At 44.3% G+C, this 27350-nt stretch overlaps 1 protein-coding gene and 1 pseudogene across 2 annotated transcripts in view; one reads left to right on the plus strand and one right to left on the minus strand.

Moving 5' to 3' along the window:
• Window positions 1–27350, plus strand: part of TNFAIP8 (tumor necrosis factor, alpha-induced protein 8) — a 119373-nt gene that overhangs the window by 42983 nt on the left and 49040 nt on the right. The window contains exon 1 of one of the 2 annotated variants that reach the window (XM_012659555.1): window positions 9145–9601. The exons of the other annotated variant lie outside the window; for it this stretch is intronic. Coding sequence (XP_012515009.1) covers window positions 9535–9601 — 67 coding nt within the window. The 5' untranslated portion in view covers window positions 9145–9534. Of the gene's footprint in view, window positions 1–9144; window positions 9602–27350 lie in introns of those variants that run through there. 2 annotated transcript variants of the gene reach the window in all.
• Window positions 19985–20315, minus strand: LOC105822559 (annotated as a pseudogene).

A 27350-nucleotide genomic window follows, 5' to 3' on the forward strand; every position in this document is an offset into this window, starting at 1 on the left:
GGAGAAAGCCCATCTGAAATGCTGCCCTTTCCTAATCGCTCTCTGCCCCTTGCTTCTGGGTTATTTCCCCCACGGTATTTATCTCTGCTTGACATCCTGTTTTTCTGGCTGTTTCACTAGAATTTTTGTCACTGCTCTATCCCCAGCACCATGAACAGTGTTTGCATGTATTAAATAACCAATAAATACTTGTGACTGAATAACGAAGTGCTACTTCTTGAGGCCCGTCTCAGAATCTTTGTGCTTTGTCACTTTTGTGGCCCTTGGCCCCCTTCCAGATTCTGAGAGACCGTGCTCACCATAGCCAATATGTACTGCTGAGTTTATCTCTGATTGTGCCATCCTCTGCTTAAGACGCTTTATTGGAGTTTTGATAAAGTTCAAACTTTTTTTTTTCTTTTTCTTTTCTTGGCTTTTTTTTGAGACAGGATCTCCTCTGTCACCTGGGCTAGAGTGCAGTGGTGTCATCATAGCTCACTGCAGCCTCAAACTCCTGGGCTCAAGCAATCCTCCTGCCCCTCAGCCTCCCGAGTAGCTGGGACTACAGGTGTGCGTCACCACACCTGGCTAATTTTTCTATTTTTTGTAGAGACAGGATCTTGCTATTGCCCAGGCTAGATAAAGTTTAAACTTTTTTTAACAGGGTTTATAACATCCTTAGTAACCTGTTCCCAAACTGACTGTACTTCCTGGAGTTTCTTGCAAGTATCTGCCTCCCTCAACCCAGCCCCACCTCCCCTCCACCCCCTGCTTACACAAACCTCCTCCTGCCTCCTTGCTTACCATTTACCATGGAGTCTAGCATGGGCACACTGAGGCCTCAGTAAATATTTGTTGAATTAATGTGGGAAGGCAGCGGCCCTGGATCGTAATTGTGTCCTCGAATTCTAATTTAATTTGCCTTAAACATTTAAAGGCTTCCAGAGTCAAAACTTTCTGTTTTGTGCTACGGTCCTGTGTCTATGTCTCCCTCCACTCTGTAGTTTCCAGAGGGTTATTAAAAACGGAGCTAAAAGAAGTATGAGGGATTCTGTTAACAAATCATTTTCAACCTGTGCTCTTTAAATGGCCGCTGAGTACTGAGCGGAGGAGACTGCCAAGGGGAGACGCAGGAACCAAATCGCCTTTGTTCCCCATTGCGGGGAAGGGGGCAGCTTGGCTGCATGGGCTTCTGCAGTAAACGACTTCCACTTGGGCTTGCGTGAACCAGGACTGGAATACCTGAGACTTGTTGTGACTTGTCTGGACTGTTGATTAAACTCTCAAACCTGTTTGGGAAGAAGGCTTAGAACAACAGAGGGTTTGGGTCTTGTGTAGTAAATCTTATTTAAAAGAAATAGACAAGAACTGAATCATGTTTAACATGTAACAAGATAGATGAGATGGTTAGTCTTGGTTGTAATGAATCTAAAAAAGAACAGGGAAGTTTTTTTTCCTTAGAAGTTCCAGGTTTGACATTTCAAGCTTCCCCCTCAGGGCTCGGAGCTCCTGGGTGAGGTGTCAGCGTCTCTGCCCTATCTCTACCTTCATACCTGGATCAGAGGGGCTGAGAGTCAGGCTGAGTCAGAGGGATAAGCGAGGCAGGAATGACACACTTCCTGCCCTGAGTCCTACCTAGGGAGTTTTTATCGTCTGATTTTCTCTTTTGCTTTGAAGATTCCCTGAAAAGACAGGACTGCCCTGGCCATCTCCTGATTAGCAACCTCTATTTGTTTTGATGATATCATAGGATATCCTTCCTGCTATACCTTCTTGCAACTCATAGGTTTTTTGAAATCTTTTTCCTTATTCGTAAGTATCATATGTTTGTGTAGTATATTTATCAACTACAATTTAACAACAACAAAAAAGGGCACTCTCCTTATTTTCACTACTCAGAAAAACGTATTGTAAATATCACTCCAGACTTTTTTCTGTATGCCTAGTTTTTGTATGTATAGTTTTCTCTACAAAAATGATACATGGGCTTAATTTCTTTACTTTTATATATTGTGTAGCCTTTGTGAAGAGTTCCCATGTTATTAGTTACTCTGCAGGATCATTTTTAAAGACTACATTAGGTGCCATCATATGGATGTGCCATAATTCACTTAACTAGTCCCCATATGGAGAGTTGGCTCTTTTCAGTTTTCACCATCGTCACAACCCCACCAACTTTCTTGAACTGTGGCTGTTCATACTATTGTCTCTGTTTCACTGGATGTATTCCTCAAAGTAGTTCTAAGGACCTATGGAGTTTTGAGGTTTTTTTTTTTTTGCAGACAAAATCTCACTCTGTTTCCCAGACATTAGGGCAGTGGCATGATCACAGCTCACAGCAACCTCAAACTCCTGGGGCTCAAGCGATCCTCCTGCCTCAGCCTCCCGAGTAGCTAGGACTACAAGCGTGCACCACCATGCCTGGCTAATTTTTTTTTATTGTTATTTTTTATAGAGACAGGGTCTCGCTATGTTGCTCAGGCTGGTCTTAAACTCCTGACCTGAAGTGATCCTCCCACCTCAGCCTCCCAAAGTGCTAGGATTACAGGCGTGAGCACTTGCACCTGGCCTGAGTTTTAAAGTTTTTTATCTTTATTGCCACTTTGCCTTCCAGACATTTATCCTGTTTTGCATTCCCACCACATAGTATAAACTTTTTACAATGTCCTATACGCCCTGTGTATTCTGGCGTTTGCCTAACTCCCAGCTGCTTCGCACACCCTTCTCCCCTTGCTTCCGACTCTGCCACCCCGGCCCTCCCTCCCCTGAAGCGTGCCAAGCTTGCGCCGTCTCGGGCCACAGCACTTGCTCTTTCTGCTGCCCAGACCGCTGCTCCTCTGGCTGTTGGCAGACACCTGCGATGCCACTTCTGCCAGAGTGGCCTCCATCAGAACCCCCTGTTTAGTCCTGGTGCCTCTTACAATCTATCCGGAATATCAGTTTTCTAGGACAGGCGACCTCTTGTGTTTCATTCCCCACTGTGTCCCCAGCATTCGGTAGGTAGTGGGTAAATGCAGGAGGTTTTGTTCAATGAAGAAATCTGCCTGTGGTCTAGGAACGTGCGGTGTCGCAGAGCCGATGAGATGTGTATAGCAATGGCTATCCCTTGGAGCAAAATGTGGTAAAGGCTGTAAGAAAGTGTCCAAGTGGCACAGGGAGAGGCAGGAGTGGGAGCTGGAGACTGGCTCCGGTGTCATGAAATGTCCCCTTTGTCTGAGCTCAGCGTTTTGCAGCTGATGATGGTGGAAAGGATCCGAGGGTGAGGAAGGTGGGTGAGCAGAGGCCCAGAGGCAGAACAGTGGTAAGCGCAGCGGGGCAGCTGGGACCGCCCTGACCCCTGTGCTGACGTTCGTGTCCGTGAGCAGCAGGGAAGCATCATACGTGCCTCGTCAGAGAGCTCATGGTTAGCGAGGATGTGGAAGCACTTTTTAGACTCAGTTCTAGGCACAGATGGGGACGTTCCGGTGGTAGATGGAGCTGTGCTTTGAGAAGAGGTGCCACGAGGGCACCTGGGTGAGAGGAGCAGGAAGTTCAGGCCAGAGGCTGGGGCTGGAGGAGGTTGGGAGGATGGGGCTGGAATGAGAGGAAGGCGGAAGGGGCACTTTGGAGGTGGGGAGGGGAGGGAGTGGGGCCCACGATGACACTGAGGCTTCGGTCCGCATGACCGATGGGAAAGCGCAGAATAGAAGCTGTTTAGGGATGAGGAAGCTTGTGAATTTAGTTTTGGCCACCCCTTTACTGAATTAGTGAGCATTTTCCAGATTGAACTAGCCCATGTGTCCTCCTTCGTCCTGAAGGGCCTTCGGGGACAAGAAGATAGAGGCAGGGAGACAGAAATGTATGCCACAGGACAGCTGTAAGGGTGTAAGCCCCATAGGCTTGGGGCTCCCGTGGCCCGGCTTCCTCCTCTGCCAGAGTAGGACGCCATTAGTGGAAGGGGAAGATGGGCTCTGACCCCTTTCGAGGGGGTGAGACATCGTCTGTTGGACGTGTCTGCTCCAGTCCCCGCTGGGAAGGCGCCTGTTTTGCCGTCAGCCCTGTCGTTGGGTAAATTTGTTCATGTCGTTGGACTGAGGAGGATGGGCGGAGGAAGTGTGTTGACCGTGCACGCACACGTGGGCCCAGGGGACAGACGGGATGAGGCCCAGAACCGGCGACACGTCATCCTTCCCCCGCAAACATTCAAAAATGACGTGTGCTTTTCTTCGGGGGTGGGATTCAAAGGACACGATGTAATTTCTGATTGCTCTCTAAATTGAAAAGGTAATGAAAATTATTATTATTTTTTAATTTAGGTTTGAAAATAACGATGTGGGTAAAACTACATAATGACAAAGCTCTCTGTCCTCTAGAGAAGGAATGGAGAATAGACCTGCTTTGCTGGCATTCTCTGGAATGTTGTCTTTTCTGTCACCGTAAAAGCAAAGGGTTTGACAGAATCCGAGTGGAAATGAGAAGGGGAGAGCCCAGATGAGAAGACTGCAGAACTTGGTGAATGAGTGACCACCCAAACCCCGGGAGGATAGTGATGGCTGAGTGACAAGGTGGTGATGGGAGCTGGAGAGGTTAAACAGGGAGAGAAAAACAACAGGTTGGCGATGGAGGATGAGGAATTCAGCTTGGGAAATATCAGATGTTGCCTTATTAACCAGAAATTCTAGAAATTTATAGAGAAGTTCACTCTACAATTGGATAGTTTTTCTTGGCAAATTGAGAGTTTAATTAGTTTAGTATTTTATTACTAGGGATCATGTTCAGTTTTACATGAGTTTTTGTGATGGAAGAATGCTATAAAATGTCAGGCCTCTGTTTATGTTCAGTTCAGTAGAGAATAAACCACATTCAAGTGCCAGCGTATTTATTGCAGCCGGCACTCAGGGTTTCTTTGCTTTCTAAATGCTGATTTATTGTTTTCATTGGTGGTGCAAGTGTGAAGAGAGATTCGAGCATGAATCATAGGAAGAAAGGCCTAGATGTTCATTCTGGAAGCCTGGACCCAGTGAGCACCGCAGCTGTGCTGCTTACGCTCGCGGCGGGGTTTGGGTGTGCCTTTCACGGCCTCCTTGGACGGCTGAGGTTGGGTGGGATCAGAGGTCTCGCCAACACTGAAGATGTGTGACTAAGAGAGCAGCTAGAACACAATCTTCTTTTCTTGCTTCTAAGAATAACACTTTTATAAAATTTATACTTAAAACACATGCTACATGATGGACAGGCCACCCACTTTCCCACACTTACATTCTGTGCGGCCTGTCTGGGTGGGAGGCTGTGAACAGCAGCTGCCCTGATGACAGACCTGAGACGTCTCCACCCCAGCGCTGGCCGCCAGCAGCACCTGTTCGCACGGCTTAACTTACCTCCGTACCTGGCCTTGGCAGGTGGGTTGCCTGGTGTTCTTTTATTTTTCGTACAGTCCGCTCTTTGTATTTTCTGTGTGGTGAATCGTGGACACATTTGTGATATGATATGATATGAAGAGAAAAAAGCCAACAGATTTGGAGTGAGGTATACCTAGATTCATGTCCCAGCATTCTATTGAACAGGTATGTTAACTTTTGAAGCTCAGTTTCCTCACCTGTGACCTGGGGATGATGGTGCCCACATCCCAGGGTTTTGGTGAGGACCAGTGACACATAGGGAGAGTATCGTGCACACTGTGGGCATCTGGCAGGTGCTTAGCAGTGGGGCCTCCCCAGCCCTGTCTAGATGTGGACCGTGGACTCCTGTGCCGAGCAAGCCCTCCCGCAGGTGAGAGGGGCAGCCTGACTGTCCACTCTGTGAGAGCATCTGGAAAACACTTCCAAGCATGTTGCCAGTCTCAGGCACTGAGTCTCCTGGAATAATTCCCTCTCAGCCTGCCTTCCTCCCTGTTTCCTGACTCCTTTGTCCTTGAAGAAGAGAAGAGGGGCAGAGAGAAGGGAGCTCTGGTTGGGGCCGTGGTTTTAGGGAGACCATGGAAAGAGTTGGTGTGGGTGGGACCCAGGCAGAAGAGCAGAGCCCAGAGAGGACTGCTGGGAGGAGAGGTGGGTTGCACAGAAAGAAAATGAAATTGATCTTGGCAGTCATGGTATTGTGCGGTAGGGATTAGGGGACGTCTTGGGAATGCCAAAGCATAAAGGGCAAGGTGTTTTGTAGATGTTTCCAGTTTTGTCTGAGGCTACAGAATTAGATGAAATAAACAAATGAAGTATCTTTTTCGTGCAGGCACAAATCTCATCACGCATGTGATGTTTTTGTTGAATGTGCTGCTGGTAAGGATGTGGGTGGCTGTAAAGGAAATATTTTTCTTGGGGCACGTAGTAAGTAGTTGGTGAAACTAGGCCAGGGAGAGTGTGTGTCTGGAGCTTGTTCTGGGAGGGTAGGGGTTAGGCCTCCTGGCCTCTTTTCTCAGCCCTGCCCCGTTGCACAGGGCCCTGTTCAATGTGCTGCTGTCCTCTCTTGCTCTGCCACTCTTGCTGGAAACTGGGATCGCCACGCGCTCTCCCTGGGTGTGGGGAGAGTGAAATGGTTTCAGCGATAGTGCCTCGTTCTGAGATGCCTAGATAACGTGCAGTGCACGCACACAGGGACGGAGGATCTGGTTTTCTCATGGCCACCCTCATGTGGTTGTGGAGATGGAGAAGAAATACCAGATAAGATGGCCCCAGACCCCTAATGACGGCGTTTTAGTATCACTGTGACGCACCGGAGCGCCTCGATGACTGGCAGTGCTGAGTGGCCTGTGCTTCCGCTGCAGGGCTGTGCTCGCCAAGACAAAGGACTGAGAGCCACCTGTATTCCTGAGTGCAGATCGCCTTAACAAAGCCAGGTCTGGACAGATTTCTCCGCTACTAGGCCACCGGGCAGGGTTTCTAGGGCTGGTAGTGCTGGCTGCGTGCTCTCCTCTCGATGCCTCAGAGCGCGGGCGATGCGTCTGCATTGGCGACCATCACGGTTGTTGATCCTCGAATCTGCCCAGTGTCTAACTCACAAGTCCTAGGGAAGCGGGGAAGCGCCGAACCTATTCATACCTACAAAGGCAACTGAGGAGAGTTAGCTATTTTTTTTTTACATAAGGCTATTCTGTGAGGTTTGACCACTCCAAAAATAGTTACTTGAGAATCTCCTTGTTCTTTAGTCTCTGTCTGTGACGCTTCTTTTTTCCCAAATGAATCTGGTGAGCAGATTATGCCAACTGCTAGGACTGCTCTAAATGGCAAACTCTGAATAGATCCGCGTGTGGATGACCTGGGCGTTCTGGTCTTAAGCAAGAGAACTGGAGTATCTTAAGGAAATGCCATCCAGGTGCTTTGCTTTTTGTTCTCCCATTGTTGGAGAACTCTGTTCAAAATCAGGAATGTCCTGCTGGGTTGGAGGTGTCCATTTGATACCTGAGGCTGTTATATACAGCCTCCTCTGCCCTGGCCTGGTGTCGGGACCCTACAGGAGCCTCACCTACTGGGCCTGGCTCGTGATGGGGGCTCCGCGGCCAGGTTGGCAGTTGCTTTCGCGTGGGGCTGCAGGATTCCTCCTCTAGCCTTCTCTTCCCACAGGTTCACTGTGCTGCTCCGTCCTCCCGCAGAAGAAGTGGACAGAGTCTTTCCTGGTGGCCACCTAGCTAGCCATGCAGCCGCCACTGAGGCCACATTTTAGGGAAACGTGAGAGGCCGGTCTCGCTGTTTAGATGTAACATTTCTGCTCTTTGTAACTTACGCTTGGAATTACCAATGCATCAAGGCTTGGGAAGTCCTTGTGATTTAGAATCCTGTACTCCAAGGAAGAATTTTCTTTTGACATCTTCTTTGACCCTTAGTCCCTGAAGAAGTTTTTATAGTATTAAGGGCCAGTTAGAATTTGGGGAGATAACATGAAAGGTACAAACTTCACACCTCTATGAGTAGTCACATGATAATGTAGGCTAAAGAAATGTACAGATATGTTTGTAAATTGATGCCGATTTGGTATCTCTTTCATCCTCCTCCCCAAGTTAGTAGTAGGTATTTGATTTTAATTCAGGTCAATAGTAATGCTCATTACTGCTTGAGAACTTGCTGTATATCAGGCAGTAAGTTATTTGCTTCCCGTGGTTCTCTTTAAATCTTGATAGCAATTCTATGACGTTGATGATGTTATTCTCATTTTACAGAAGTGCAGAATTGCTCAGGGAGGTTAAATAACTTGCAAGTCTACAAAACCAGAAAAGTGGTGTAAACAGAATTTGAACCAGGCCTAGCAAACTTCAGAGAGCTTGTCTGTTACGTTGCACTTGGTATCTTTTTTGCTGGGTGCCTGGTAGGCTCAAGGCAGGGTATTATTGCTACACAGTATAAAAATAAAATCAAGAAGCTTACCATGAAGTGGAGAGTAAGATAGATATACAAGTCCTTATAATATAAGGACGATAGTGAGAAAATGTTACGAAGAAAGTTCAAGTGAGGTGCCCTTGGGGTTAAGGAAGAGGCTGAGATTATACGTACTTAACTGTGGTCATTCAGGAAAAGGTCACAGAAGTGGTGTGCTTGAAGTGGACTGGCAAAATCTTACCTGTTGGAGGTGGTAAGGGAAAGATTTGTGGGTGGCAGTTACCACCAAATGCCCAGGCCAATAAATAAGCTCCTAAAGAGACAAATAGATTGTATTAAATATATATGCATATGTGTATTGTATACCTATGTGTATTGTATACCTATGTGTATTTTTTTTTTTTTTTCCGAGACAGAGTCTCACTGTGTTGCCCAGGCTAGAGTGCCGTGGCATTAGCCTAGCTCACAGCAACCTCAAACTCCTGGGCTCAAGCAATCCTCCTGCCTCAGCCTCCCAAGTAGCTGGGACTACAGGCATTCGCCACCATGCCCGGCTATACCTATGTGTATTGTGTGTGCTGGATATACTCACACTTACATTCTTTATAAAAACCCTGTATTCTGTTCAAAAGCAAAAGGCTAATGATTTTAAGTAGCAGTGTTGTCCAAACTGTGTTCTCTAGTTTTCCTGAGAACAAGAACACCTCTAAGCAATACTTATTATTAATAGACATTCATGTTTATACTGGCCAGGTAGGAATGAGGTGTTGTGTTTTTTTTTCTTTCAGGCACCTGTGAATGGGGCCACTCCCTTTTTAACATTTTTGAAAAAGTATCTGCTTTTGTCCAGCATGTTGAGACGTTAGACTTCCTGTTTCTGCTTGATTTTGAAAATATCTCCTGTTTGCCTATCACAGATAATCCTGTGTTTTTACATAGTCGTGGTTTATGGGTAGCAAGTGCGGGCAGCAACCAGTCTGTCCCTATTGTGGATGTGGAGACCTCTCTGGGCTCACAACTAAAGACTACATAATGTATTCCTCTACAAGTGACGAAACCCAGCTCCCAGAATAACAAGCAAGACAACTTTTAAAGTGACTGTTGTTGACCAGTGCCTTCTGTGCATTTGTTTGGTAAGCTTGTGGTGGATTTTTCAAGAGGATGGTATAAATTATTTTAAATTATTCTTGGGCAGGACTGAGTCTCCCGAAGGTGATACAGGTTCCACAGTGAACGTATCAACAGGGTGGCTGCGTATGTTCCTCAAGTCTGTATGACTCAACCAAGACTCTGTGAAATTGTCCTTCTGACTGAGTACGGGAAGAAAATGCTAAAACTTGGTGAGTTAAAACTGCCTTCAGAATGTTTTGGATGTAATATCTTTGTTGGAATCTGGCGGAGTATTCAGGTGACTAAGTAACACGGTGTTGCTGTCTACAAGAGAATCATATCTGGCTGTGGCTTTAGCGTGGTTGTGTCAACAAATCACTGCTTTTCGTTCGCCGTGGCCCTGGGTGTGGGGAGGCAGTGTTAAGCTGAGGGAGCTATGAGTATTGTGGGTGGAAAAAATGGCATCTGAAGTTTGCATGTTTCATTTGTAAACAAGTGAAGGATTTAAATGTTTCAGAAATGGGGATAGCTTTTTTAACCAAAATTTCTTTTTTACATTTTCCATGCACTTATTAACTGTAGGACACCTCTGGTTCCCAGTGGTCTGTAGTGATGGTAACACCGTGGGATGCCCAGTAAACACATGAGTATTTATTTCTGTTCTCCCATTGGGAAATTGTCAGAATGTTACTGTTGCCATTTACCAGCCAAAAAGCAATTTTACCTTATATATAAAGCCTTTTGTACTTTTAGAATAATCTCTTGGGCTCGATTTTAGGCATACTTACTGCTTCTACAAGTAGACTTAATTTTATTTTTAAGACAAATTAAAAAGTTATCAAGGATCGAAATAAAGAGAGCATTTTAAATAGCCTTTAAAGTTACATTGTACATACTTTTGTCCAAGTTGATTCATAATATTTGCTTAAGTTTGTCTAAAATTTTTATGCTCAAAAGACTTTGTGGAGCTTAAATTGAATGCTAGGAAAAAACTAGAAATTGGAAGACATAGTTGGGTGTTGGTATATCTAGTCTCTTGGCCTATTAATTGGACCCTTGGCAGCCAATGAATACTATTTCAGAGAGTCATGACTTCTCTTGTATAAAATGTGCTTACCTGTACATCATTTATATTAAATGCACATTTGTCTACCGGATGCCCAAAGCTGTACATGTGATTCTGTCTCTCTCTCCGTCTCTCACTCTCTCTATATACACACACACACACACACACTCAATCCAATATGTAAAATCGGTTATGTGTCTGTGACTGTATATCATGGCATATATACAGTTGGAATCAGAGCCAGGTTTGCTTGGGAAGGTTTTGTGGAAGAAGTGAGTTTTGGGTAGAGTTCCAAAGGGAGAGTAAATAACATACTTTGGCAGAAAGACGTATATGTAAAGCTTCCAAGGCTGGAGTGATTAAGTCCTATGCGTTCATGGGGTAAGCATGAATGGTTTGAGAGCAGTTTGAAAACAGCCAGGCTAGAAGTGAAGGGGAGGCTGGGGGTGAGGCCAAGCAGAGAACCAGAGTGGTCTAGTGGCCCTTGGGCTTCTCTGCTCTGTGTTCCTGGTGAATTCCTCTCTCAGATACCAGCATATCCTGACCATGTTGCCATCTAGTGGAACTGGCTGAAATGCACGTGGAAAGGCACTTCAGGATAAATGATAGCGTGGTATCTTGGCAGTAGGGAAACTTATTTCTCTTTTCCCCAGGGATTTTAAATGACAAATTAGAGAGGCGATGGATGTAACTATGCTCCCCCCAAATTATATTAATTTAGACTCTAGAAATGTGGAGCTGAATGCCAATATGAAGAATTTCTCATAGATGTTTGGACACCACAGTCTTAACTGTTTGCTGAGAGTGCAGGGTGTACATGGCCGTCAGCTCAGGAGTGTGCAGGAAGCAGCGCTTGAGAAGTTTTGCAGCAGAGTGAAAGCATACCACATACAGCCCTGGGCCCTTTATGATTCACTTGGCTTGGCTTGTTTTCATGAGGTTAGAGAGTCCATCCTGGTGGCAGAGAGAGCCCTCTGACCATAGGCACCACAGTCCACAGACCTCAGACCTCGGACACTGCAAGGTCTGCCCTCCCTGCCACTCATCCCTGCGCACAGCCATTCTGCAAGTATTCACTGAATTGCTGTAGTGTCTCAGGCATTCTTCCAGGGACTGAGGATACAGCAGTAAACAAAGCAGGAGAAATCCCTGCTCTTGGAGAGCTTACAAGCAACAAATAAATAGTATTAGGTTGGTGCAAAAGTAATTGCGGTTTCCGACTGTGACTTTTAAATCGTTATAACTAGGCTCAAACACATCTTTATTGCTCAAAATAGGAACCATTACAATCAACACATTTTTGCCAACGAGAAATAAGTTTGTTTATTCCTGTAGTGTAAAAATCCATGCTTCGGGATTTGATGAACTCTTGGAAAGCATTTTGTGCATCCTGCTGGTTGTGGAAACACTTTCCCTGCAGAAAGTTGTGGAGATGCTCAAAGAAGTGATACTTGATTGGTGAGAGGTCAGGTGAATATGGCGGATGAGGCAAAACTTTGTAGGCCAATTTGTTCAACTTCTGAAGCGTTGGTTGTGCCACGTGGGTCAGGCGCTGTCGTGGAGAAGAATCGGGCCCTTTCTGTTGACCACTGCGGCTGCAGGCGTCGCAGTTTTCAGTGCATCTCATCGATTCGCTAAGCACACTTCTTGGATGGAATGCTGGGATTCCGAAAGCTGTCGTGGATCAGACCGGCAGCAGATCACCGAACAGCGGCCATGACCTTTTCCTGGTGTAAGTTTGGCTTTGGGAAGTGCTTTGGAGCCTCTTGGTCCAACCACTGAGCTGGTCATCACCAGTTGTATACCATCCACTTTTCTTTGCATGTCACAATCTGTTCGAGAAATGGTTCGATGTTGTTGCGTACAAAAAAAGACGACGACACTTCAAAATGACAGGCACTCACTTATTTGAGCTTTTCACCTTTCCAGTTTGCTTCAAATGCCAGACCGTAGAATGGTCGACGTTGAGTTCTTTGGCAACTTCTGTCGTAGTTGTAAGAGGATCAGCTTCGATGATTGCTCTCAATTGGTCATTGTCAACTTCTGATGGCCGGCCACTGCGCTCCTCATCTTCAAGGCTCTCGTCTCCTTTGCAAAACTTCTTGAACCACCACTGCAGTGTATGTTTGTTAGCAGTTCCCGGGCCAAATGTGGTGTTGATGTTGCGAGTTGTCTCTGCTGCTTTATGACCCATTTTGAACTCGAATAAGAAAATCGCTCAAATTTGCTTTTTGTCTAACATCATTTCCATAGTCTCAAATAAATATAAAATAAACAGCAAGTAATAAATCATTAGCAAAAAAAAATAAAACGAGAAATGCACATTAAAATGATGTATAACATAACCACATTTATTTAAGAATCTATTCCAATATCAAAAGGCAAATGTCAACAATGCTAAAACTGAAATTACTTTTGCACCAACCTATAGAAAAAAACAATTTTAAGCTGAAGAGGGATATTGGGATTGCTTGGTGGGGTGTCGGTAATGGTGGTTGCAATTGTGAGTAAATTCTCACTGAGAATGTGATATTAGACTCACCTGAGAGGTGTGAGGAAGCCAGATGTGGATACTCTGCAGAATATTCCAGACAGAGGGCAAGCAGCTGCACAGGCCCTGAGGTGGGGAATGGGCCTGGTATGTTCCAGAAACAGCAAGGAGGCTGATGGGAGGGGGACAGAGGAGTCAGAGAGGTAGGTAGGGACCAGACTGTGGGGGCCTTGTGGACAATTGGAATGAATTTGCCTTGTATGGGCATGGGATGGGAAGTGATTTGATCAAGTCAAATCTTCTCGTTTTACAGATGAAACTCAGGTCAAGGAAATTAAGGAAGGTGTCCGTGGTCAGCCAGCTTTATAGTGCTAGAGCTGGGATGGAGACCTGCGTCCTGGCTCCAGCACTCTCCCTGCCACCCTGCCTGCCCGGTGGGATGCGTGACCACACGCAGGCACAGACCTCCAAGTGTGGTGGTCTGAGAGGAAGCAACGTGCCGTGGGCTCTTCCAGCAGCCATGTTTCAGCGCGGCTCACCCTGCCTGTTCCCCTGCCGGCCTTTAGAGGCCCCGTGACAAGCACAGAAAGGATCAGGCCTCTTATCTCAGAGGAATACTCTGCTGACTATTGCTTTCCTTCGTTTTGGTATGGAGATCAATCCTTTGGGTTTGATCTTCCTCTGTTCTTCAGCTGTTAAGTACGAGAACCTACAGTCTCCTAAAGTCTCTCCTGTTCCCTGTCTGCATTCATTTTTAAGCTATTTGGATATAATTAACATAAGATAAAATTTCTACAGTCCTAAGGTATTTGATCACAATTCTCAGTATCATACCCTCACCATGATAGTTAGTAAGAGAGTATTAAATGTTATTTAAAATGAGTTTGAAAACAGGATTACCAGTTGAGGAGAGAGTACAAACTTGTTGTCACCGAACACAGCTTAACCTGGACAATTTTTGGCCGATACTCTTTGTCTTCTTGCTTTACTTTGAACCAGCTCAAATCTTTTTTTTTCTTTTTTCCTTCCATCTCCTTTAGATCTTATGACCGGTGTCCTCTGGACACAGGCCAAATCCTCTGATTCCACTTTGTGATGAAGGTCAGACCAGTGCCAAGTATAGAAAAAGTGACTTTGTGCTGTCACTTGCGTCGTCTCCTCTTGTTTAATCATCTCATGGCCCATATCCAGTGGACAAAGTGACACGAAGCGTTTGCAACTTGTGAGGGGAACTCATCCTGAACTCTCTCTTGCCACACTCTTTCCTTCCTCTTAAAGCTGAGTTCCCGTTACAGATAGTGCGAGATTTACATCGTCATCATACCGTGCGTTTATATTTGTTGGTATAGCACTTTTTTTTTTTTGCTAACGAAGGTGATTTCTATGTTCATCTTTATATATTGTCTATAAAAATGAGCTCTGAAATCCCATCAGCTTGGACTATTAGGGTTAGCATTGATTTGTATTTTTTGGAATCAATTCTTTTTTCAGTAAAGTTCTCTGCCTGTCACCAGAGCCCGAGGGCACAGACTTCTGTGGTCTTTTGGTTTCTTTTTTTAGGAGAATGTTGCTCCTGGGGGAGCTCTCTGAGCTGGTTTTGGTGAGAACCTAAAAATCAGTACTTGCTGGAGGAGATCGCATTATCAAACCTTAGGACCAATGGGACAGCAGAGCACATGCAGAAATGCAGGAATTAATGTGGGGGCTGCCACGAGCGGCAGGCCCTAAGAGAACTTGACAGGAACCGTCGCTGCAGTTCCGGCGTCCCGTCTGAGCAGGCGCATCACGCGCGCTTGCTGCACGTGGGAGGTGGAGCGTGAGAGCGCTCAGTTAAAGGTGCCGCCGAAGAGAGGCTAATTCAAACCCTAGCTGATTTCCCCAGCTTCCAGAAAGTCATTCTCTTGGGATTCAGTGTTTCAGCTGCCAGGTGGAAGTGCACAAATGCAGTTGCTGTGTGTTGAGCCTGGAGTGGACTTTGGACACATTCCAAGGCAAAAATCTGGCCTGATCTTAATAGACCAGTGCTCTCCATGGCTGACTTGCCCTTTCTCCTGCCAACTCTTGAGTTTCTACCCTTCACCGCAAGGGCCGCTGAGCTCCTCACGGTATCTTCAACTCCTGGGAGAAATTCTGAGGCAGACCTGACCTCACTCCTGGAGCTTTGATACAAACACAGCTTCCTGCACCTCGTCCCACCCTACAAGTCTTGCCCTTTCTGCCCCCGTCGGGGAGGCAGCCACCCTCATTGTGACAGGATATTCCCACACGGGGCCCATCAGGAAGCCCCGTCAGGGAGGTGCGCCGGCACGAAGCCGTGAGTGGAGGAGGACGCTGAGAGATGGGTCCTCCTCCCAGGCCCCCACCCCGTCTGTGCCACAGAGGCTTCTCAGCACCACCCACTCTTCCCCAGCCTGGGGACTCAGCTCTCTGCTGTCACTGTCATCAGACAGGCCAGACTCACCCTGCTGGAGAGGGGGCTTCCAGGCTAGCCTCTGGCCTTTGGTGGACAACAGGCTTGAAGAGATGGGGCAGAGGGCTTGGTCATCTGGGCATCCTTGGGCTGCTTCACCCACGGTCCTTTAGGTGTTGGGAATGTGGTAAAGCCAGCAGGAGTTAGGAATTTTCAGGCACTACTCCTTCTCAGAGGCCCGGCATATTCCATCACTTGTGGCTTTTACTCTATAAGACAGAGAAACCTTAGGTTAGACTGGTTCATACAAAAGAAAATTTTTTATTGGCTCACATAACTGGAACAAAGTTTGATTTAGCAGTTCAGTGATGTCGAGAACCCATTTTCTTTCCAATCTTCCTTCTGTGGTTGATCTTCGTCCTGAACTGGCTTCCCTCATGGTAGCAAAATTCTGCAGCAATTCTAGACTTCATACCCACCACACACCATCCAGAAGGAGCAAGAGCACTGGCTTCTGCTGGCTCTGTCAGAGGAGGGAGTGACCTTTTCCAGAAGCGCCTGCCAAATGTTTCAATGACGAGTTTATTGCTGTGATGATTGGCTCAAGCTTGGGTTGCCTAAACCAGTCACTCTGTGGCAAGGCGATGGGGCCGTGCAAATGCGACTGCCAAACCCCGCTGAAACTGTCAGATGCTGTCGGGGAGAGCTAAAGCACAGATTTTGTGACCCACAGTAGCACTGCAGATCACAATGGGAAATTCTCAAAAGTCGATAAAGCATCCCTAAGGTACTGTAGACGTGGTCTGGTAAGCATTGAACAATGAGAATAAGAAGTAGAGAAAATTAATTATAGACAGGTCTTCGACTAATGGTAATTATATGTCCCTATCAAACACTGAAGTCCAACATAATTTTTCTTTGAAAACTGTATAATAAGCCCATATGTTCCTGCAAAGAATGGCCTTACATTTTATAGCTATGACCTTAATCACCATATTTGATTATTTTATCTATTTTAATTGAAATAAACGGGCTCTGGATAATGTAAAGCTTTTGAAGCTACACACAAATAAAATAGTGCAATCAGTTATATGGAGTTTTACTGAATTTTCTCTAGATTAGTCCTCCAGGAGGATGGCTGTCGAGGGCAGGGGAAGGGGGGGCAACATTCAGGGGGCTGGTGAGAGAGTGAAAGGCACAGGGAGTCGAGAAAACGCCACTTTGCGGCAAGTCAGTTGGGGCAGAGGAGGTACCCGTTATCTTTTAGATGAAATCTGTGGCTGGGTTATAAGATTCCAAGCTCCAGAGCCTTGTCCCCAACCAGCCAGTCTTCCCTGCCACATCCCTGAGGGAAATACATGCACAGAGGGCCAGCCAGAGCAGAGGAGCCCTTTGCTCTGTGGGCTTCAACCCAAACCCTCCCGAGGAACTGAGTGAGAGCTAGGCAGCCCACGTGGGTCACAGGAATCGGATCCAGGAAGCCTGGGCCAGGCCGCAGGGGACCACGGTGCCCGAGGGCACGCTGTGCCCCAGGAGGCTGGCAGCTGGAGAGGAGCCCTGCGCTCCGGAGGCCACAGCGGAGATCTTGGAGATTTAGTTCTCATTCCAGTTAAGATACTCGTATGATGAGCCTTTGGATGTGCTGTTTCAACTTGCTGGGCTTATTTTCTCATTCATGACACAAGTTTGAGGAATCAAAACCTTCCTTGAGCGTTAGCTTTCTGATTCTCGGGTTCTGTGCAGGGTGTGGTAGGAAGTGTCATGTGGAACTGAGGAGCGGGTATGGGTGGGGACTTAAGCTCTCCATGTCAGGACATTCCAACAGACAGGGGATGGCACAGTTTCTATAGCGTGTGCTACAAATGTCTTAAATAGCCACCAAGTGGCCGGACTGGCTGAGCACCGGTGTGAATTGCTGCAAGTAGTGTTATTAGTTGGATATCACAGGTAGGACATTTATGGCCAGAGCTCACTGAATAGAGGGCTTGTTCCTTTTGCCAAACCAGAATTGGATATTGGCTGCCAGGCTTGTGTTCTGGGACGTGCGGATATCAGGGATGTTATGGAAGCAGTGCACACGAAGCAAGCTCAGACAGTGACTCGTACTTCTCTTAAAAAGTGGTTTCAAAGCCATCGTTACCTTTTATCCAGGACTGGTGGGCCTCATTGGTGTTTTTGGCCTTCTGTTTTTTTAAGAGTCCGATTACAGTGGTGTTGCACACTGCTGTGGTTATTGTTTTTTTAGTGATCCTATTGCTCAATAACCCACCCGTGCTCTGCTCTGAAACGGTTAGCACTAGAACTCCACTAGGAGAGAGGTTGCCTTTTAATTTAATTTTTTAATTTGTTTTTAATGTTAGTCTGTAGAAATCAATGGTCCCAAACTCAAATGCCTACAGGAACCAGATGAGTAATGTGAATGTGTAAATAGTGCTGTGTGTAAACAATTGAGAGTCATGAGGCCTGTGGCAAACTTAGAGAGCACAGGTCCCATCTAAAGGCATGGAAGTTCAGATGAAAGATAAAACTTCTCTGGCCAAAGAAAACTCCCCTGTGAGCTGGATTCAGACCTAAGGCTACCAGTTTATGAGCTTTGGGCTATGAGCTAACTGACTTCACCTATCGTTGCTATGTTTCGCGCACTGTCAGAGATACGAGATTTTATAGATGTGAGCCTTTTATAGTTTTGTTTTTATAATTGATTTCAGCGCTTACCCTAGATTAGAATACTGTCTATCTCTGGGATACAAGAGTTACCATAATTTTCACCCACAAAGTGGAAATACCTCAAAAGAAATCATATCCTCATTGAGAGTCATTTATTGGTTCCTGGCTTTTGGAGACTGAATCACTTTAGAGAAGCAGAGATGGAAATCTAAATCAAAACAGTTTTGAGTATTTTGCATCATTTAAAAAATTTGCATCACTGAGGATAAGGAACCCCAAACATTTGAAACTTGCATTTCTGCTTTGCAAGTTGTCTACTGGGGATATTCAATCTTCTTTGCCTTTTCTTGGTCTTAGGCAGGCAGGGGTTAAGTGGCCAGGGCAGAACTGGGAGTAGGACAGGGTTGTGTTCATTCTCTTCCCAACCCTCTTCACAGTGTTAATTTTTGCATCTCTGCTTCCTACCTAGGGTGCTCTGTAGACTTCACCTCTGCTGGGAAGGAACAAAGAAACGAGTGAATTCACTTACACTTAGATGATAGTCATCACGGGCCTTTCCTCCAAGGGACTTGTATTTTTAAAAGAACCTGATGGTAGAACAGAAATCAGGCAAAGTTTAACCCAAAGAACCACCTCTCTAATGAGAGTATTTCCTTTACTACTAAGAGGATAATTTGGGTCTTGGGAGCTTCCCAGGTGCCTGCTTTAGGTTCGACCTGCTGGACCAGCACCGGTTGCTGAGCACGAAGGGAGTTTTGAGTTTATCCTTATTTTTATTTTACAGTATTCAAACTTATGTCAGAGTCCATGTAAATTCTTGCAAATGTATTTTTGTAAGAGATTGATGGCACCCAGCTTCCCTGTGTCTGGTGCTGGCCAGAGGGAGAATTACGGGAATTTAAATATTTCTTTCTCAAAGCCATATAATTAAAACTTTGCTAAGCTCGTGGTTTTTGATAATGCTTTCTCCTCAGGGTCCTCTTTCAACTGCCTTCTTTTGGAAAAGCCTCTTGAATGAACAGTCCACCAGTGCTTTCTCTACTTTCTTAACATTGGCTTATTCTCGAATCCCTTGCAATTTGGCTTCTATCTCTAGGCATGGTACCAAGTCCTCCTCCTGGAAGGATCCCTGGTGGCTACCTAACCATCAGTAGCCATTGGTCTTTTCTTTAGCCTTCCTTTCTGACCAGTTATTTCTCTACCTGGTTCCATCTTCCTTCTTTTCTCCTGCCCCTCCCCTTCCTTTGCTGGCATAATTCCATGACTGCCTGCTCCAGATCTGATGGAGGTACTTCTATGAGCTTTCATAGCACCTCCTGCTTTTCTGCTAATGAACTTCTCATACTATATTTTAATTAGTATGTACATGTATCCTTCCCCAACTCCTCCCCACCCCCCACTCCTGACTGGCTCTACAAGGGCAGATACCATGGCTGTTGTATCCTCACCATTTGCCTTATGCCCACACATAGTAGGTGCTCCATAAATGTTTGCGGAATGAAGAAATACATAAACAAAGATGACATCTGAACAGTGACATCTGAAGCTTCCTCTCAAGCAGACGGTGAATCCCTGGTTTCCTCCGCGATCTTTGGTTCTCCCTAGGCCCCTTGGACCTGCAATTAGAAGCTATAGAGGGGATAGTAGATGCCGCCATAAAAAATGACATCTGGCCCCGAGAAGACGATGGTCAGGAAATCCTGGCCATTCATATTCAGCCACTTCATTACCAGGCAGTAACTTGTTGCTTATGTTGCATGGCTATCTGTTGATAAAATGTATGGAGTGTACGAATTTTAAAGTTTCTGACCATCAACAGAGTGGGAATCACGTTGTTCCGGAGACCAGGCAAGTGGAAGAAGAACTTGAATATCTGATTGACACCTATAGAGAAACACAGACTAAGAGTTAGAGTAACTAATATAGTATTTTTTTTTCAAGAACACATATTCACTTTTATTTATTTATTTTTCATTAGTTTAAATCTTTGAGGGGTACAGCATCACACGGATTTTGTGTCCAATGGGTCTTACAGGAAGGTTGCTTTGGAATTTGGCACGAACCACATTACTGTTTCCACGGACCCAAGTTACCTTCCCCGGATTGCTCTGGTTTTGTTTGGTTTGCCACCAAGAGTCATTGTGTTGTTCTTTGCTTTGTATACATAAGCACATCTCTTATCCAAGTAGAGTTCGGTTTTACCTCGGGCATAAACACCTTCAATTTTAAGAAGAGCTGTGTGCTCTCTTTGGTTCCTGAGACCTACTTATAGCCAGCAAAAATGGCCTTGGACCACAGCCTCCCAGACATATTTGCCTTTTAAAAGTCCTGTTCCCAGGAGGCCTCCACAGGCTCCAAGATGGTATTGTGTATAGACAACACTGAACTTTCTGGGTCATTTAAGGAATTTTAAATGTAATTTTAACAATTTAAATGAAATTTTACAATTTCGCTTTTCAGCTTTCAGAACCCAATGTCCCTCCTCTTACATAACTCTGCTATAGTAAGGGAGTTACATCTATTTTGTAGCTCTACTATGTATTAGGACAGGCTTTCTAGAGCACCTAAAAGGAATATGAAATCTTGATCACATGCTTCTTCTTGCCTCTTGAAATTGTGCAGAAATTGTTGAGTGGGTGTAAAGAATGAAAAAGGACAACTTTATTAGGCAGGTTGAATGAGCAAAGAAGTAGGTTTGTGTCTATGATATAGGACGGTGTGATTAATTAATAATCTACTTCATCAAAAAAAAAAGGTATGTTCTAAAGCTTTTGTGTAGTAAAGAGTAGATACTCTATGTAATCTGTTTTAGAAATATTTTCATCAAAGACTGTGAGCTTTATAGGAGCCCTGGCACTCCCTGGGAGAACTCTGGTTAACTGGGAAATAGATCCGACAGAGGAGCTCAAGCTCACCCCACATCAGTTGCCCAGCTCAGACCTCAGACTCAGATGTGTGAAGTGGAACTCCTCGCCTTCCCCCTAGGCGGCACCTCTTCCTCCTCTGGACTTCCTCTTTTCTATTAATGTCTGGCTCCCTCTTTCCCCAATTCAGCCAAGCTCAGAGCCTCCCAGTCAGCTTTGCCCTCTGACCTCCCTTACTGCTCTTATTCCCTATTCGCTTGAGGCATAAGAGGGATTTGCCTTGGAGTATTAATACAATAATCTGTACTCTGCTCAACCAGAGATACTGTAGTGTAGGGAAAAAATAGCATGGAATGAAGTCAGAAGACCCACATTTAGTCTCAGCCCACACTCAGTCCTAGGTAGGTGACCATGGGCCAGCCACTTAATTTTTCTGAGGGTCTGTATCCTTATCAGAAGCAAATGGGGTCAGTAACACCCAAGATTTCTTCTCTACAGGGTTGTTATAAGGACTGGTGACAATGTGTGCAGAAACACTTCATGAGCTAGAAAACATCTCCTTGCTGAGATATAGTGAGAGTAGAGATGTGTTCTAAAATGTGCCTAACATAACACCTAGGATGTAGCAGGTGCTTCTTCATAAATTATACTTGTTATTGCTGATGATATTAAGACATAGCTTAATATAATCATATAAATTGTTTGGTACTATACTGGGTTGCTGATTCAGAATTTGGGCCTGTGGTCAAGTGGTATACTTTTTTCTTCTTCTGGCCCAGATAACAAGACATTTTAGACAACCAAGGTGCTACCTTTTTACATTCACAGATTAATTTCATCCATTAAAAAAGCAGATGGCAAAATTAATTACACGTTGTGCAATGATGGATCCCAAATTAGCTTTAGAAAACACAGCGTGTTGTAAACGGAAACGGTCTCTGGAGAGAAACTTACTCCTGAGAGACTTGCTTAATAGAATGTTTATCACTTAAGAGAAATTCATGCTTTGAGTAAAGAGGTGTCTGGAATTCCCATCTGGGATTTATTAGTATATGTATTCAGGTGGTCCAGTGCCGGATGTTAGTTCTTAACTTAGAGGAAACAAAGTTTCCAATCTGAAGATAGTGAGGTTGCCGCTCTTTTAAAGTTGGGCAGCTGCTGCTGGTATCTTGCTGGCCCTGGAAATTCCATCAACTGAAATGGAATTTTGTTCAATCCATCTTATTAATGGTTCCTAAGACAATTGTGGTGGGGTTGATAGGTGGCCCGTAAGGGTACCTCTATAAAGATAAGCACAATCCATTAGTTGAAGTCTGGAATCCGGTGGACTTCTGCTAGGGATGTTTGCATTTGCTCAGCACTCTCTGTTTATGAGGATGTTGAAGGAAGTGCATCCATTCTGTGCATGCTGTAAAACAGAAGGTTTGCAGCTGCCAGAATTATTTTCTTCTTGGCTTCTTTTCTGACAGAATTTTTGCAAACTTGATAGGTTTATGGATTGTTGCAGATTACTAGCCTCAGTTCTCCGGATGCAATGCAAATTTTCTTGTCTTGCTTTCTTTCTTTGAAGATAACAGATATTTATGTACATAGTTCCTTGTAAGGTACTTTTCAGGTAGGCAGAAATTAAACTTATTCTTAGATGTTATCATAATTCAATATTATGAGATGCTTAAATGACTATTAGTTATATAATGCCTTCAAAGTGCCCAATATGTGTTATACTCTCTAGAAAGGAGAACAAACAAACATAAGGTTTTAAATAGCTTATGGATCTGCCTCAGAAGACAACTAACATGGAAATTATCAACTTTAAGTAGAGTAAAAGTTTAGGCCCACTGTGGGCTTCAGTAGGCTTTATAGAGCAGTTGAGTCTGGCTTTGGGAGGAGTAAAAAAAGGGTGTAACAGTGAAAAAAATTAGACGAGCAGCGGCTGCCCCCACATTGTGGCTGCACAAGATGTCACGATTTTAGTAAGATTCATTTCAAGTCATTTCCAGTTAATGAAAACAAGTGTCAGAGTTTCGGAATGATTACTTTTCTAACCACTTATATCTGTGTGGGTGGGGGTGCACATTCATGATTTTGCCTCTAGCAGCGTCATTCACAGTTACTTACGTTGCTGTTGCTTTCTTTGGGAGAGAGAGGTTGGTATTTCAGCTGGATCCTGGGGTTGGGGCCTCACCCACAGCTGTCGTGTCTGCGCAGCCTCCGTGGGTGCAGCCCACAATTGACTGAGGCAGCCAATTGTTGTGGCGCATATAAATTATTATATTTCCTCAGTGAGCATTTGAATTTTCAACCTGTGGTCTTGTTTAAGGGAAGCCAGCTTAAAATGTGTTAGGTAATGCCAACTAGAGATGATGGCTTGACTGACAGCCTCAGGACAGGAGGAAAAAAATGCCTATCCAGGAAACATTTTGATGTGAGATTAGAAATAAGGGGAGACAGGCCGGGCGCGGTGGCTCATGCCTATAATCCTAGCTCTCTGGGAGGCTGAGGCGGACGGATTGTTTGAGCTCAGGAGTTCGAAACCAGCCTGAGCAAGAGCGAGACCCCGTCTCTACTAAAATTAGAAAGAAATTAATTGAATAACTAAAAATATATAGAGAAAATTAGCCGGGCATGGTGGCGCATGCCTGTAGTCCCAGCTACTCGGGAGGCTGAGGCAGGAGGATCGTTTGAGCCCAGGAATTTGAGGTTGCTGTGAGCTAGGATGACGCCACGGCACTCTAGCCCGGGCAACACAGTGAGACTCTGTCTCAAAAAAAAAAAAAAAGAAATAAGGGGAGACAGAACAGCATAAGTTAATGATAATCATAAGGTTTCTAGCCACCAATGCCTAAGTGAGAAAAAACTTACTAGGGATACCCCTACTTAGGGTAAGTCTAAGGAACCATCTAAGCAGACAGGTACTCAGGGAAGCTGGGAATATGTAAGCTGGAGCAGAGATTCCCAAATGTTCTTGGCTTGTGGCACCCTTTGTGTTTCTGTAATTTTTTTCGTATCATTTCTAGGATAAAATAAATACCTAACAGTTCTATTTATTAAGGGCTTAGGTCCAAACAACTAATAAGTATTTACGTACTAATAACTTTGTCGTCATGTGAAAAAATAATACATATAAATTGAATAATAAAAATAATGTTTTTATTTCATTCTTCATTTACTAATGGAATGTGTATACCTGTTAGGCACCGCAGGGTCCAATCAAGAGATAAACTACACAATAATTTGAATAGGAAAGTTTAAAACGGAGTGTTAACTAGGAAAACAATATGGCAGTTCCTCAAAAAATTAAAAATAGAACTACTGTATGATCTAGCAATTACACTCTGGCTATATACACAAAAGAATTGAAGAAAGGTCTCAAAGAGATATTTGTTGACCCATATTCATAGCAGTATTATTCACAATAGCCAAAAGGTGGTAGCAACCCAAGTGTCCATATACAAATGAATGGATAAACAAAAAGCAATAATATACATACAATGAAATATCATCCAGCCTTAGAAAGGATGAAAATTCTGACATGTTAGAACATGGACAAACCTTGAGGATGTTAAGCGAAATAAGCTAGTCAAAAAAGGACGAATATTCCATAATTTCACTTATATAAGTTACCTAGAGTAGTCAAGTTCATAGAGACGGAAAGTAGAAAGGTGGGTATAGAGTTCCAGTTTTGCAAGATGAAAAAATTCTGGAGATAGATGGTGGTGATGGTTGCACAACAATGTGAATGTACTTTTTTTCTTTCAGTGGATCGAAGCTTTTTTTCCTGGGTACAAACATTTCGGTTACATGAATTATTTTTCTACAGTTTGAGTCAAAGTTATAAGTGCGTCCATCACCCAGATAGTGCACACTGTACCTGTTAGGTGTGGTTTTACCTATCCCCTCTTCCCCCTCCCACCTGCTTGATTTCTGTTGAATTTTGCTAGCATATGTATACATGAGTATTGATCATTTAGTTCCAATTTAATAGTGAATACATGTGGTGTTTTTTTTTCCATTCTTGTGATACTTCATTTAGGAGGATGGTCTCAAGTTCCATCCAGGTTGTTACAGAAGATATTAGTTCACCATTATTTTATGACTGAGTAGTACTCCATGGTATGCATATACCACATTTTATTAATCCACTCATGTACTGATGGGCACTTGGTTTGTTTCTACATCTTTTTGTGAATTGTGCTGCTATAAACATTCTAGTGCAAGTGTCTTTTTTATAAAATGTCTTTTTTTCCTTTGGGTAAATACCGAGTAGTGGGATTGCTGGATCAAATGGTAGGTCTACTTTTAGTTTTTGAGGTATCTCCGTACTGCTTTCCATAGAGGCTGGACTAGTTTGCAGTGCCACCAACAGCGTATAAGTGTTCCTTTCGCTGTGAATGTACTTAATGCTACTGAACTGTACACTTAAAACATTATTAAGATAGTAGATTTTATGTTTTATGTATTTTACCATAATTAAAAATAATAATAAAAAGAAAACAAACCGTTTTAAAAAAGAGAAATGTTATCTATAATGGGGACTGGCTAATAGGAAGTAAAGAGATCTTTAAAGAATAGAGCATAGCAGATACAAGGAGCAGCTGCTCCCTATGGGTCTGATATAGAGCACCCCCCACAAGCTTGGGGGTGAGACTCTATCTCAAAAAAAAAAAACAACACTGGAACAGGTTGTTGTTTCTTTGGGACCAGATCACATAGTTGGCTTGTCTTTAGAGACATTTTGCTGTGAAACAGTACATAGCCTTAAACGCAACGTTTGCACTGAGTGTGTGAGGCCGTGCAGAGCCTGGAGGGTGGGAGGGAACAGCAAACTTGCAGCTCCGTGTCGTGCTTACTCCGCGGCGTAAAGTCATTGGGTGGAATGGTGGCTGATGTACCCATTTAGATTGTTATTTCTCTCTTTCTGTATGTCTGTTTTGGGCTGATTGTATTTAGTTGAAATTGAGAAAATTAAATGGCATATGATGGGGCGTTGCTGAAGTCAGTAGTAAAAAATCTGTTGAAATAGATTCTGATTGAGAAAGTTAGTGAATTTTAGCTCTCTTCTGTCTCTACTAGGAAATTTATGGACTTAATACTATATTACCTTTTTTTAGGTAAGCCGGCACACTGTTCAGATTAGCAGTTTCTGAGATAATACATTCATTTTGGTGATGTCTACAACTTTGTAGAATTAGTACATATTTCTATAGCTCTTCTTTAAGGAGAGGCTGAGTGACTTACGTTTTGCAACCTGACCTATTCAAGTGGAAAAAGTTCTGATCCATGCCTTTCAGTGCTCTCCACAAAAATAGTCTCCCCTTTCCCCTGAAACCCTGTTTGGATAAAGTCTGCTTCAGTTTGCATTTTCGCCACTTGCTGAGTTCGTCTGTTGAGTGTCAGCCTTGGCCGCTGTCACCTGGCAAGCCTATCCCAGCCTTCTCTGTCTCTTAAGCAGTGACCAGTTAGCACAATGGTTAACTTAATAGATTCTACCCATGTCCGAAACTCAATGTGAAAATCAAATTATGACAACTAGAAGTGGATTAGACTTTCAGACAGGTCTCAGACCAGGAGCCTGTGGTCCAAATTCCACATATAGAGCACTATTTCTGTTTTCTTTGTGGATTCCAAATTTCAAATTTTTTTTCAGAAACCTGAATAAAGCTCTTAACTTCTCAAATGCAGTCAAGTAGGGACCATTCATTACTCAACCTGTCTTGGCATTGTTTTCCACTCCCTTGGAGTGAGCACACTGAAGAGAAAGATTATCACTGGCTGCCTCAAGCAGAGCCTCTCGCTTCTGAATGCTCCACAATAATCAGTAACAGATGTGTGGCCAGCACTGGAAAGTTGCGTAACTGTCTCGCACTGAACTCAGCTACAGTCGGCCAGCCAATGTGATGGGGTCTCCGCTAGGCTGTTGAAACAGAAAATATAGTTAAAAACCTATGTTTATCTCGTCACAAAATTATTTCCTTGCTGTAAGGAGTAAAGGCAGCGGTTAGGGTGGAAATAATTTGACAATTACTGTGCTTAGACTTGAATTTCAGTTCAATATAGAGAGGACCTTCCTCATGGTTAGGAAGGAAATGGGGCTGTCTTTTAAAGGAGGACGCCTCTGCTAATAGAGGTAATCAGGGAGGTTCTGGATGAATTCATGTTGCTGAAGATCTGTCTAGCAGATTGCTTCACCAGCCAGGTAGAGGAGTAGAGTAGATGACCTCCAAGGTTACTTCCAAGCCTGAGTGTCTGTGACTGTGACAGTTGATCTCTCTTTCCTCCTGCTACTCCTCTGAAGGAAAGCCAAGGATGCATTGGTCAGATGCGACACTGTGCCGTCCTGCCCTAGTCTCACCCTGCATCTCTTCTTCCTCATGAATCCCTTCTGTGGCCCCCCTCTCATGCCATCCCCATGTTTTTTAAAATTAATTAATTAATTATCTCTCTTTTTTTTTTTTTGAGACAGAGTCTCACTCTTTTGCCC

This window comes from Propithecus coquereli, unplaced genomic scaffold (assembly GCF_000956105.1).
Source record: "Propithecus coquereli isolate 6110/MARCELLA unplaced genomic scaffold, Pcoq_1.0 Scaffold62, whole genome shotgun sequence".
Lineage (NCBI taxonomy): Eukaryota > Metazoa > Chordata > Mammalia > Primates > Indriidae > Propithecus > Propithecus coquereli.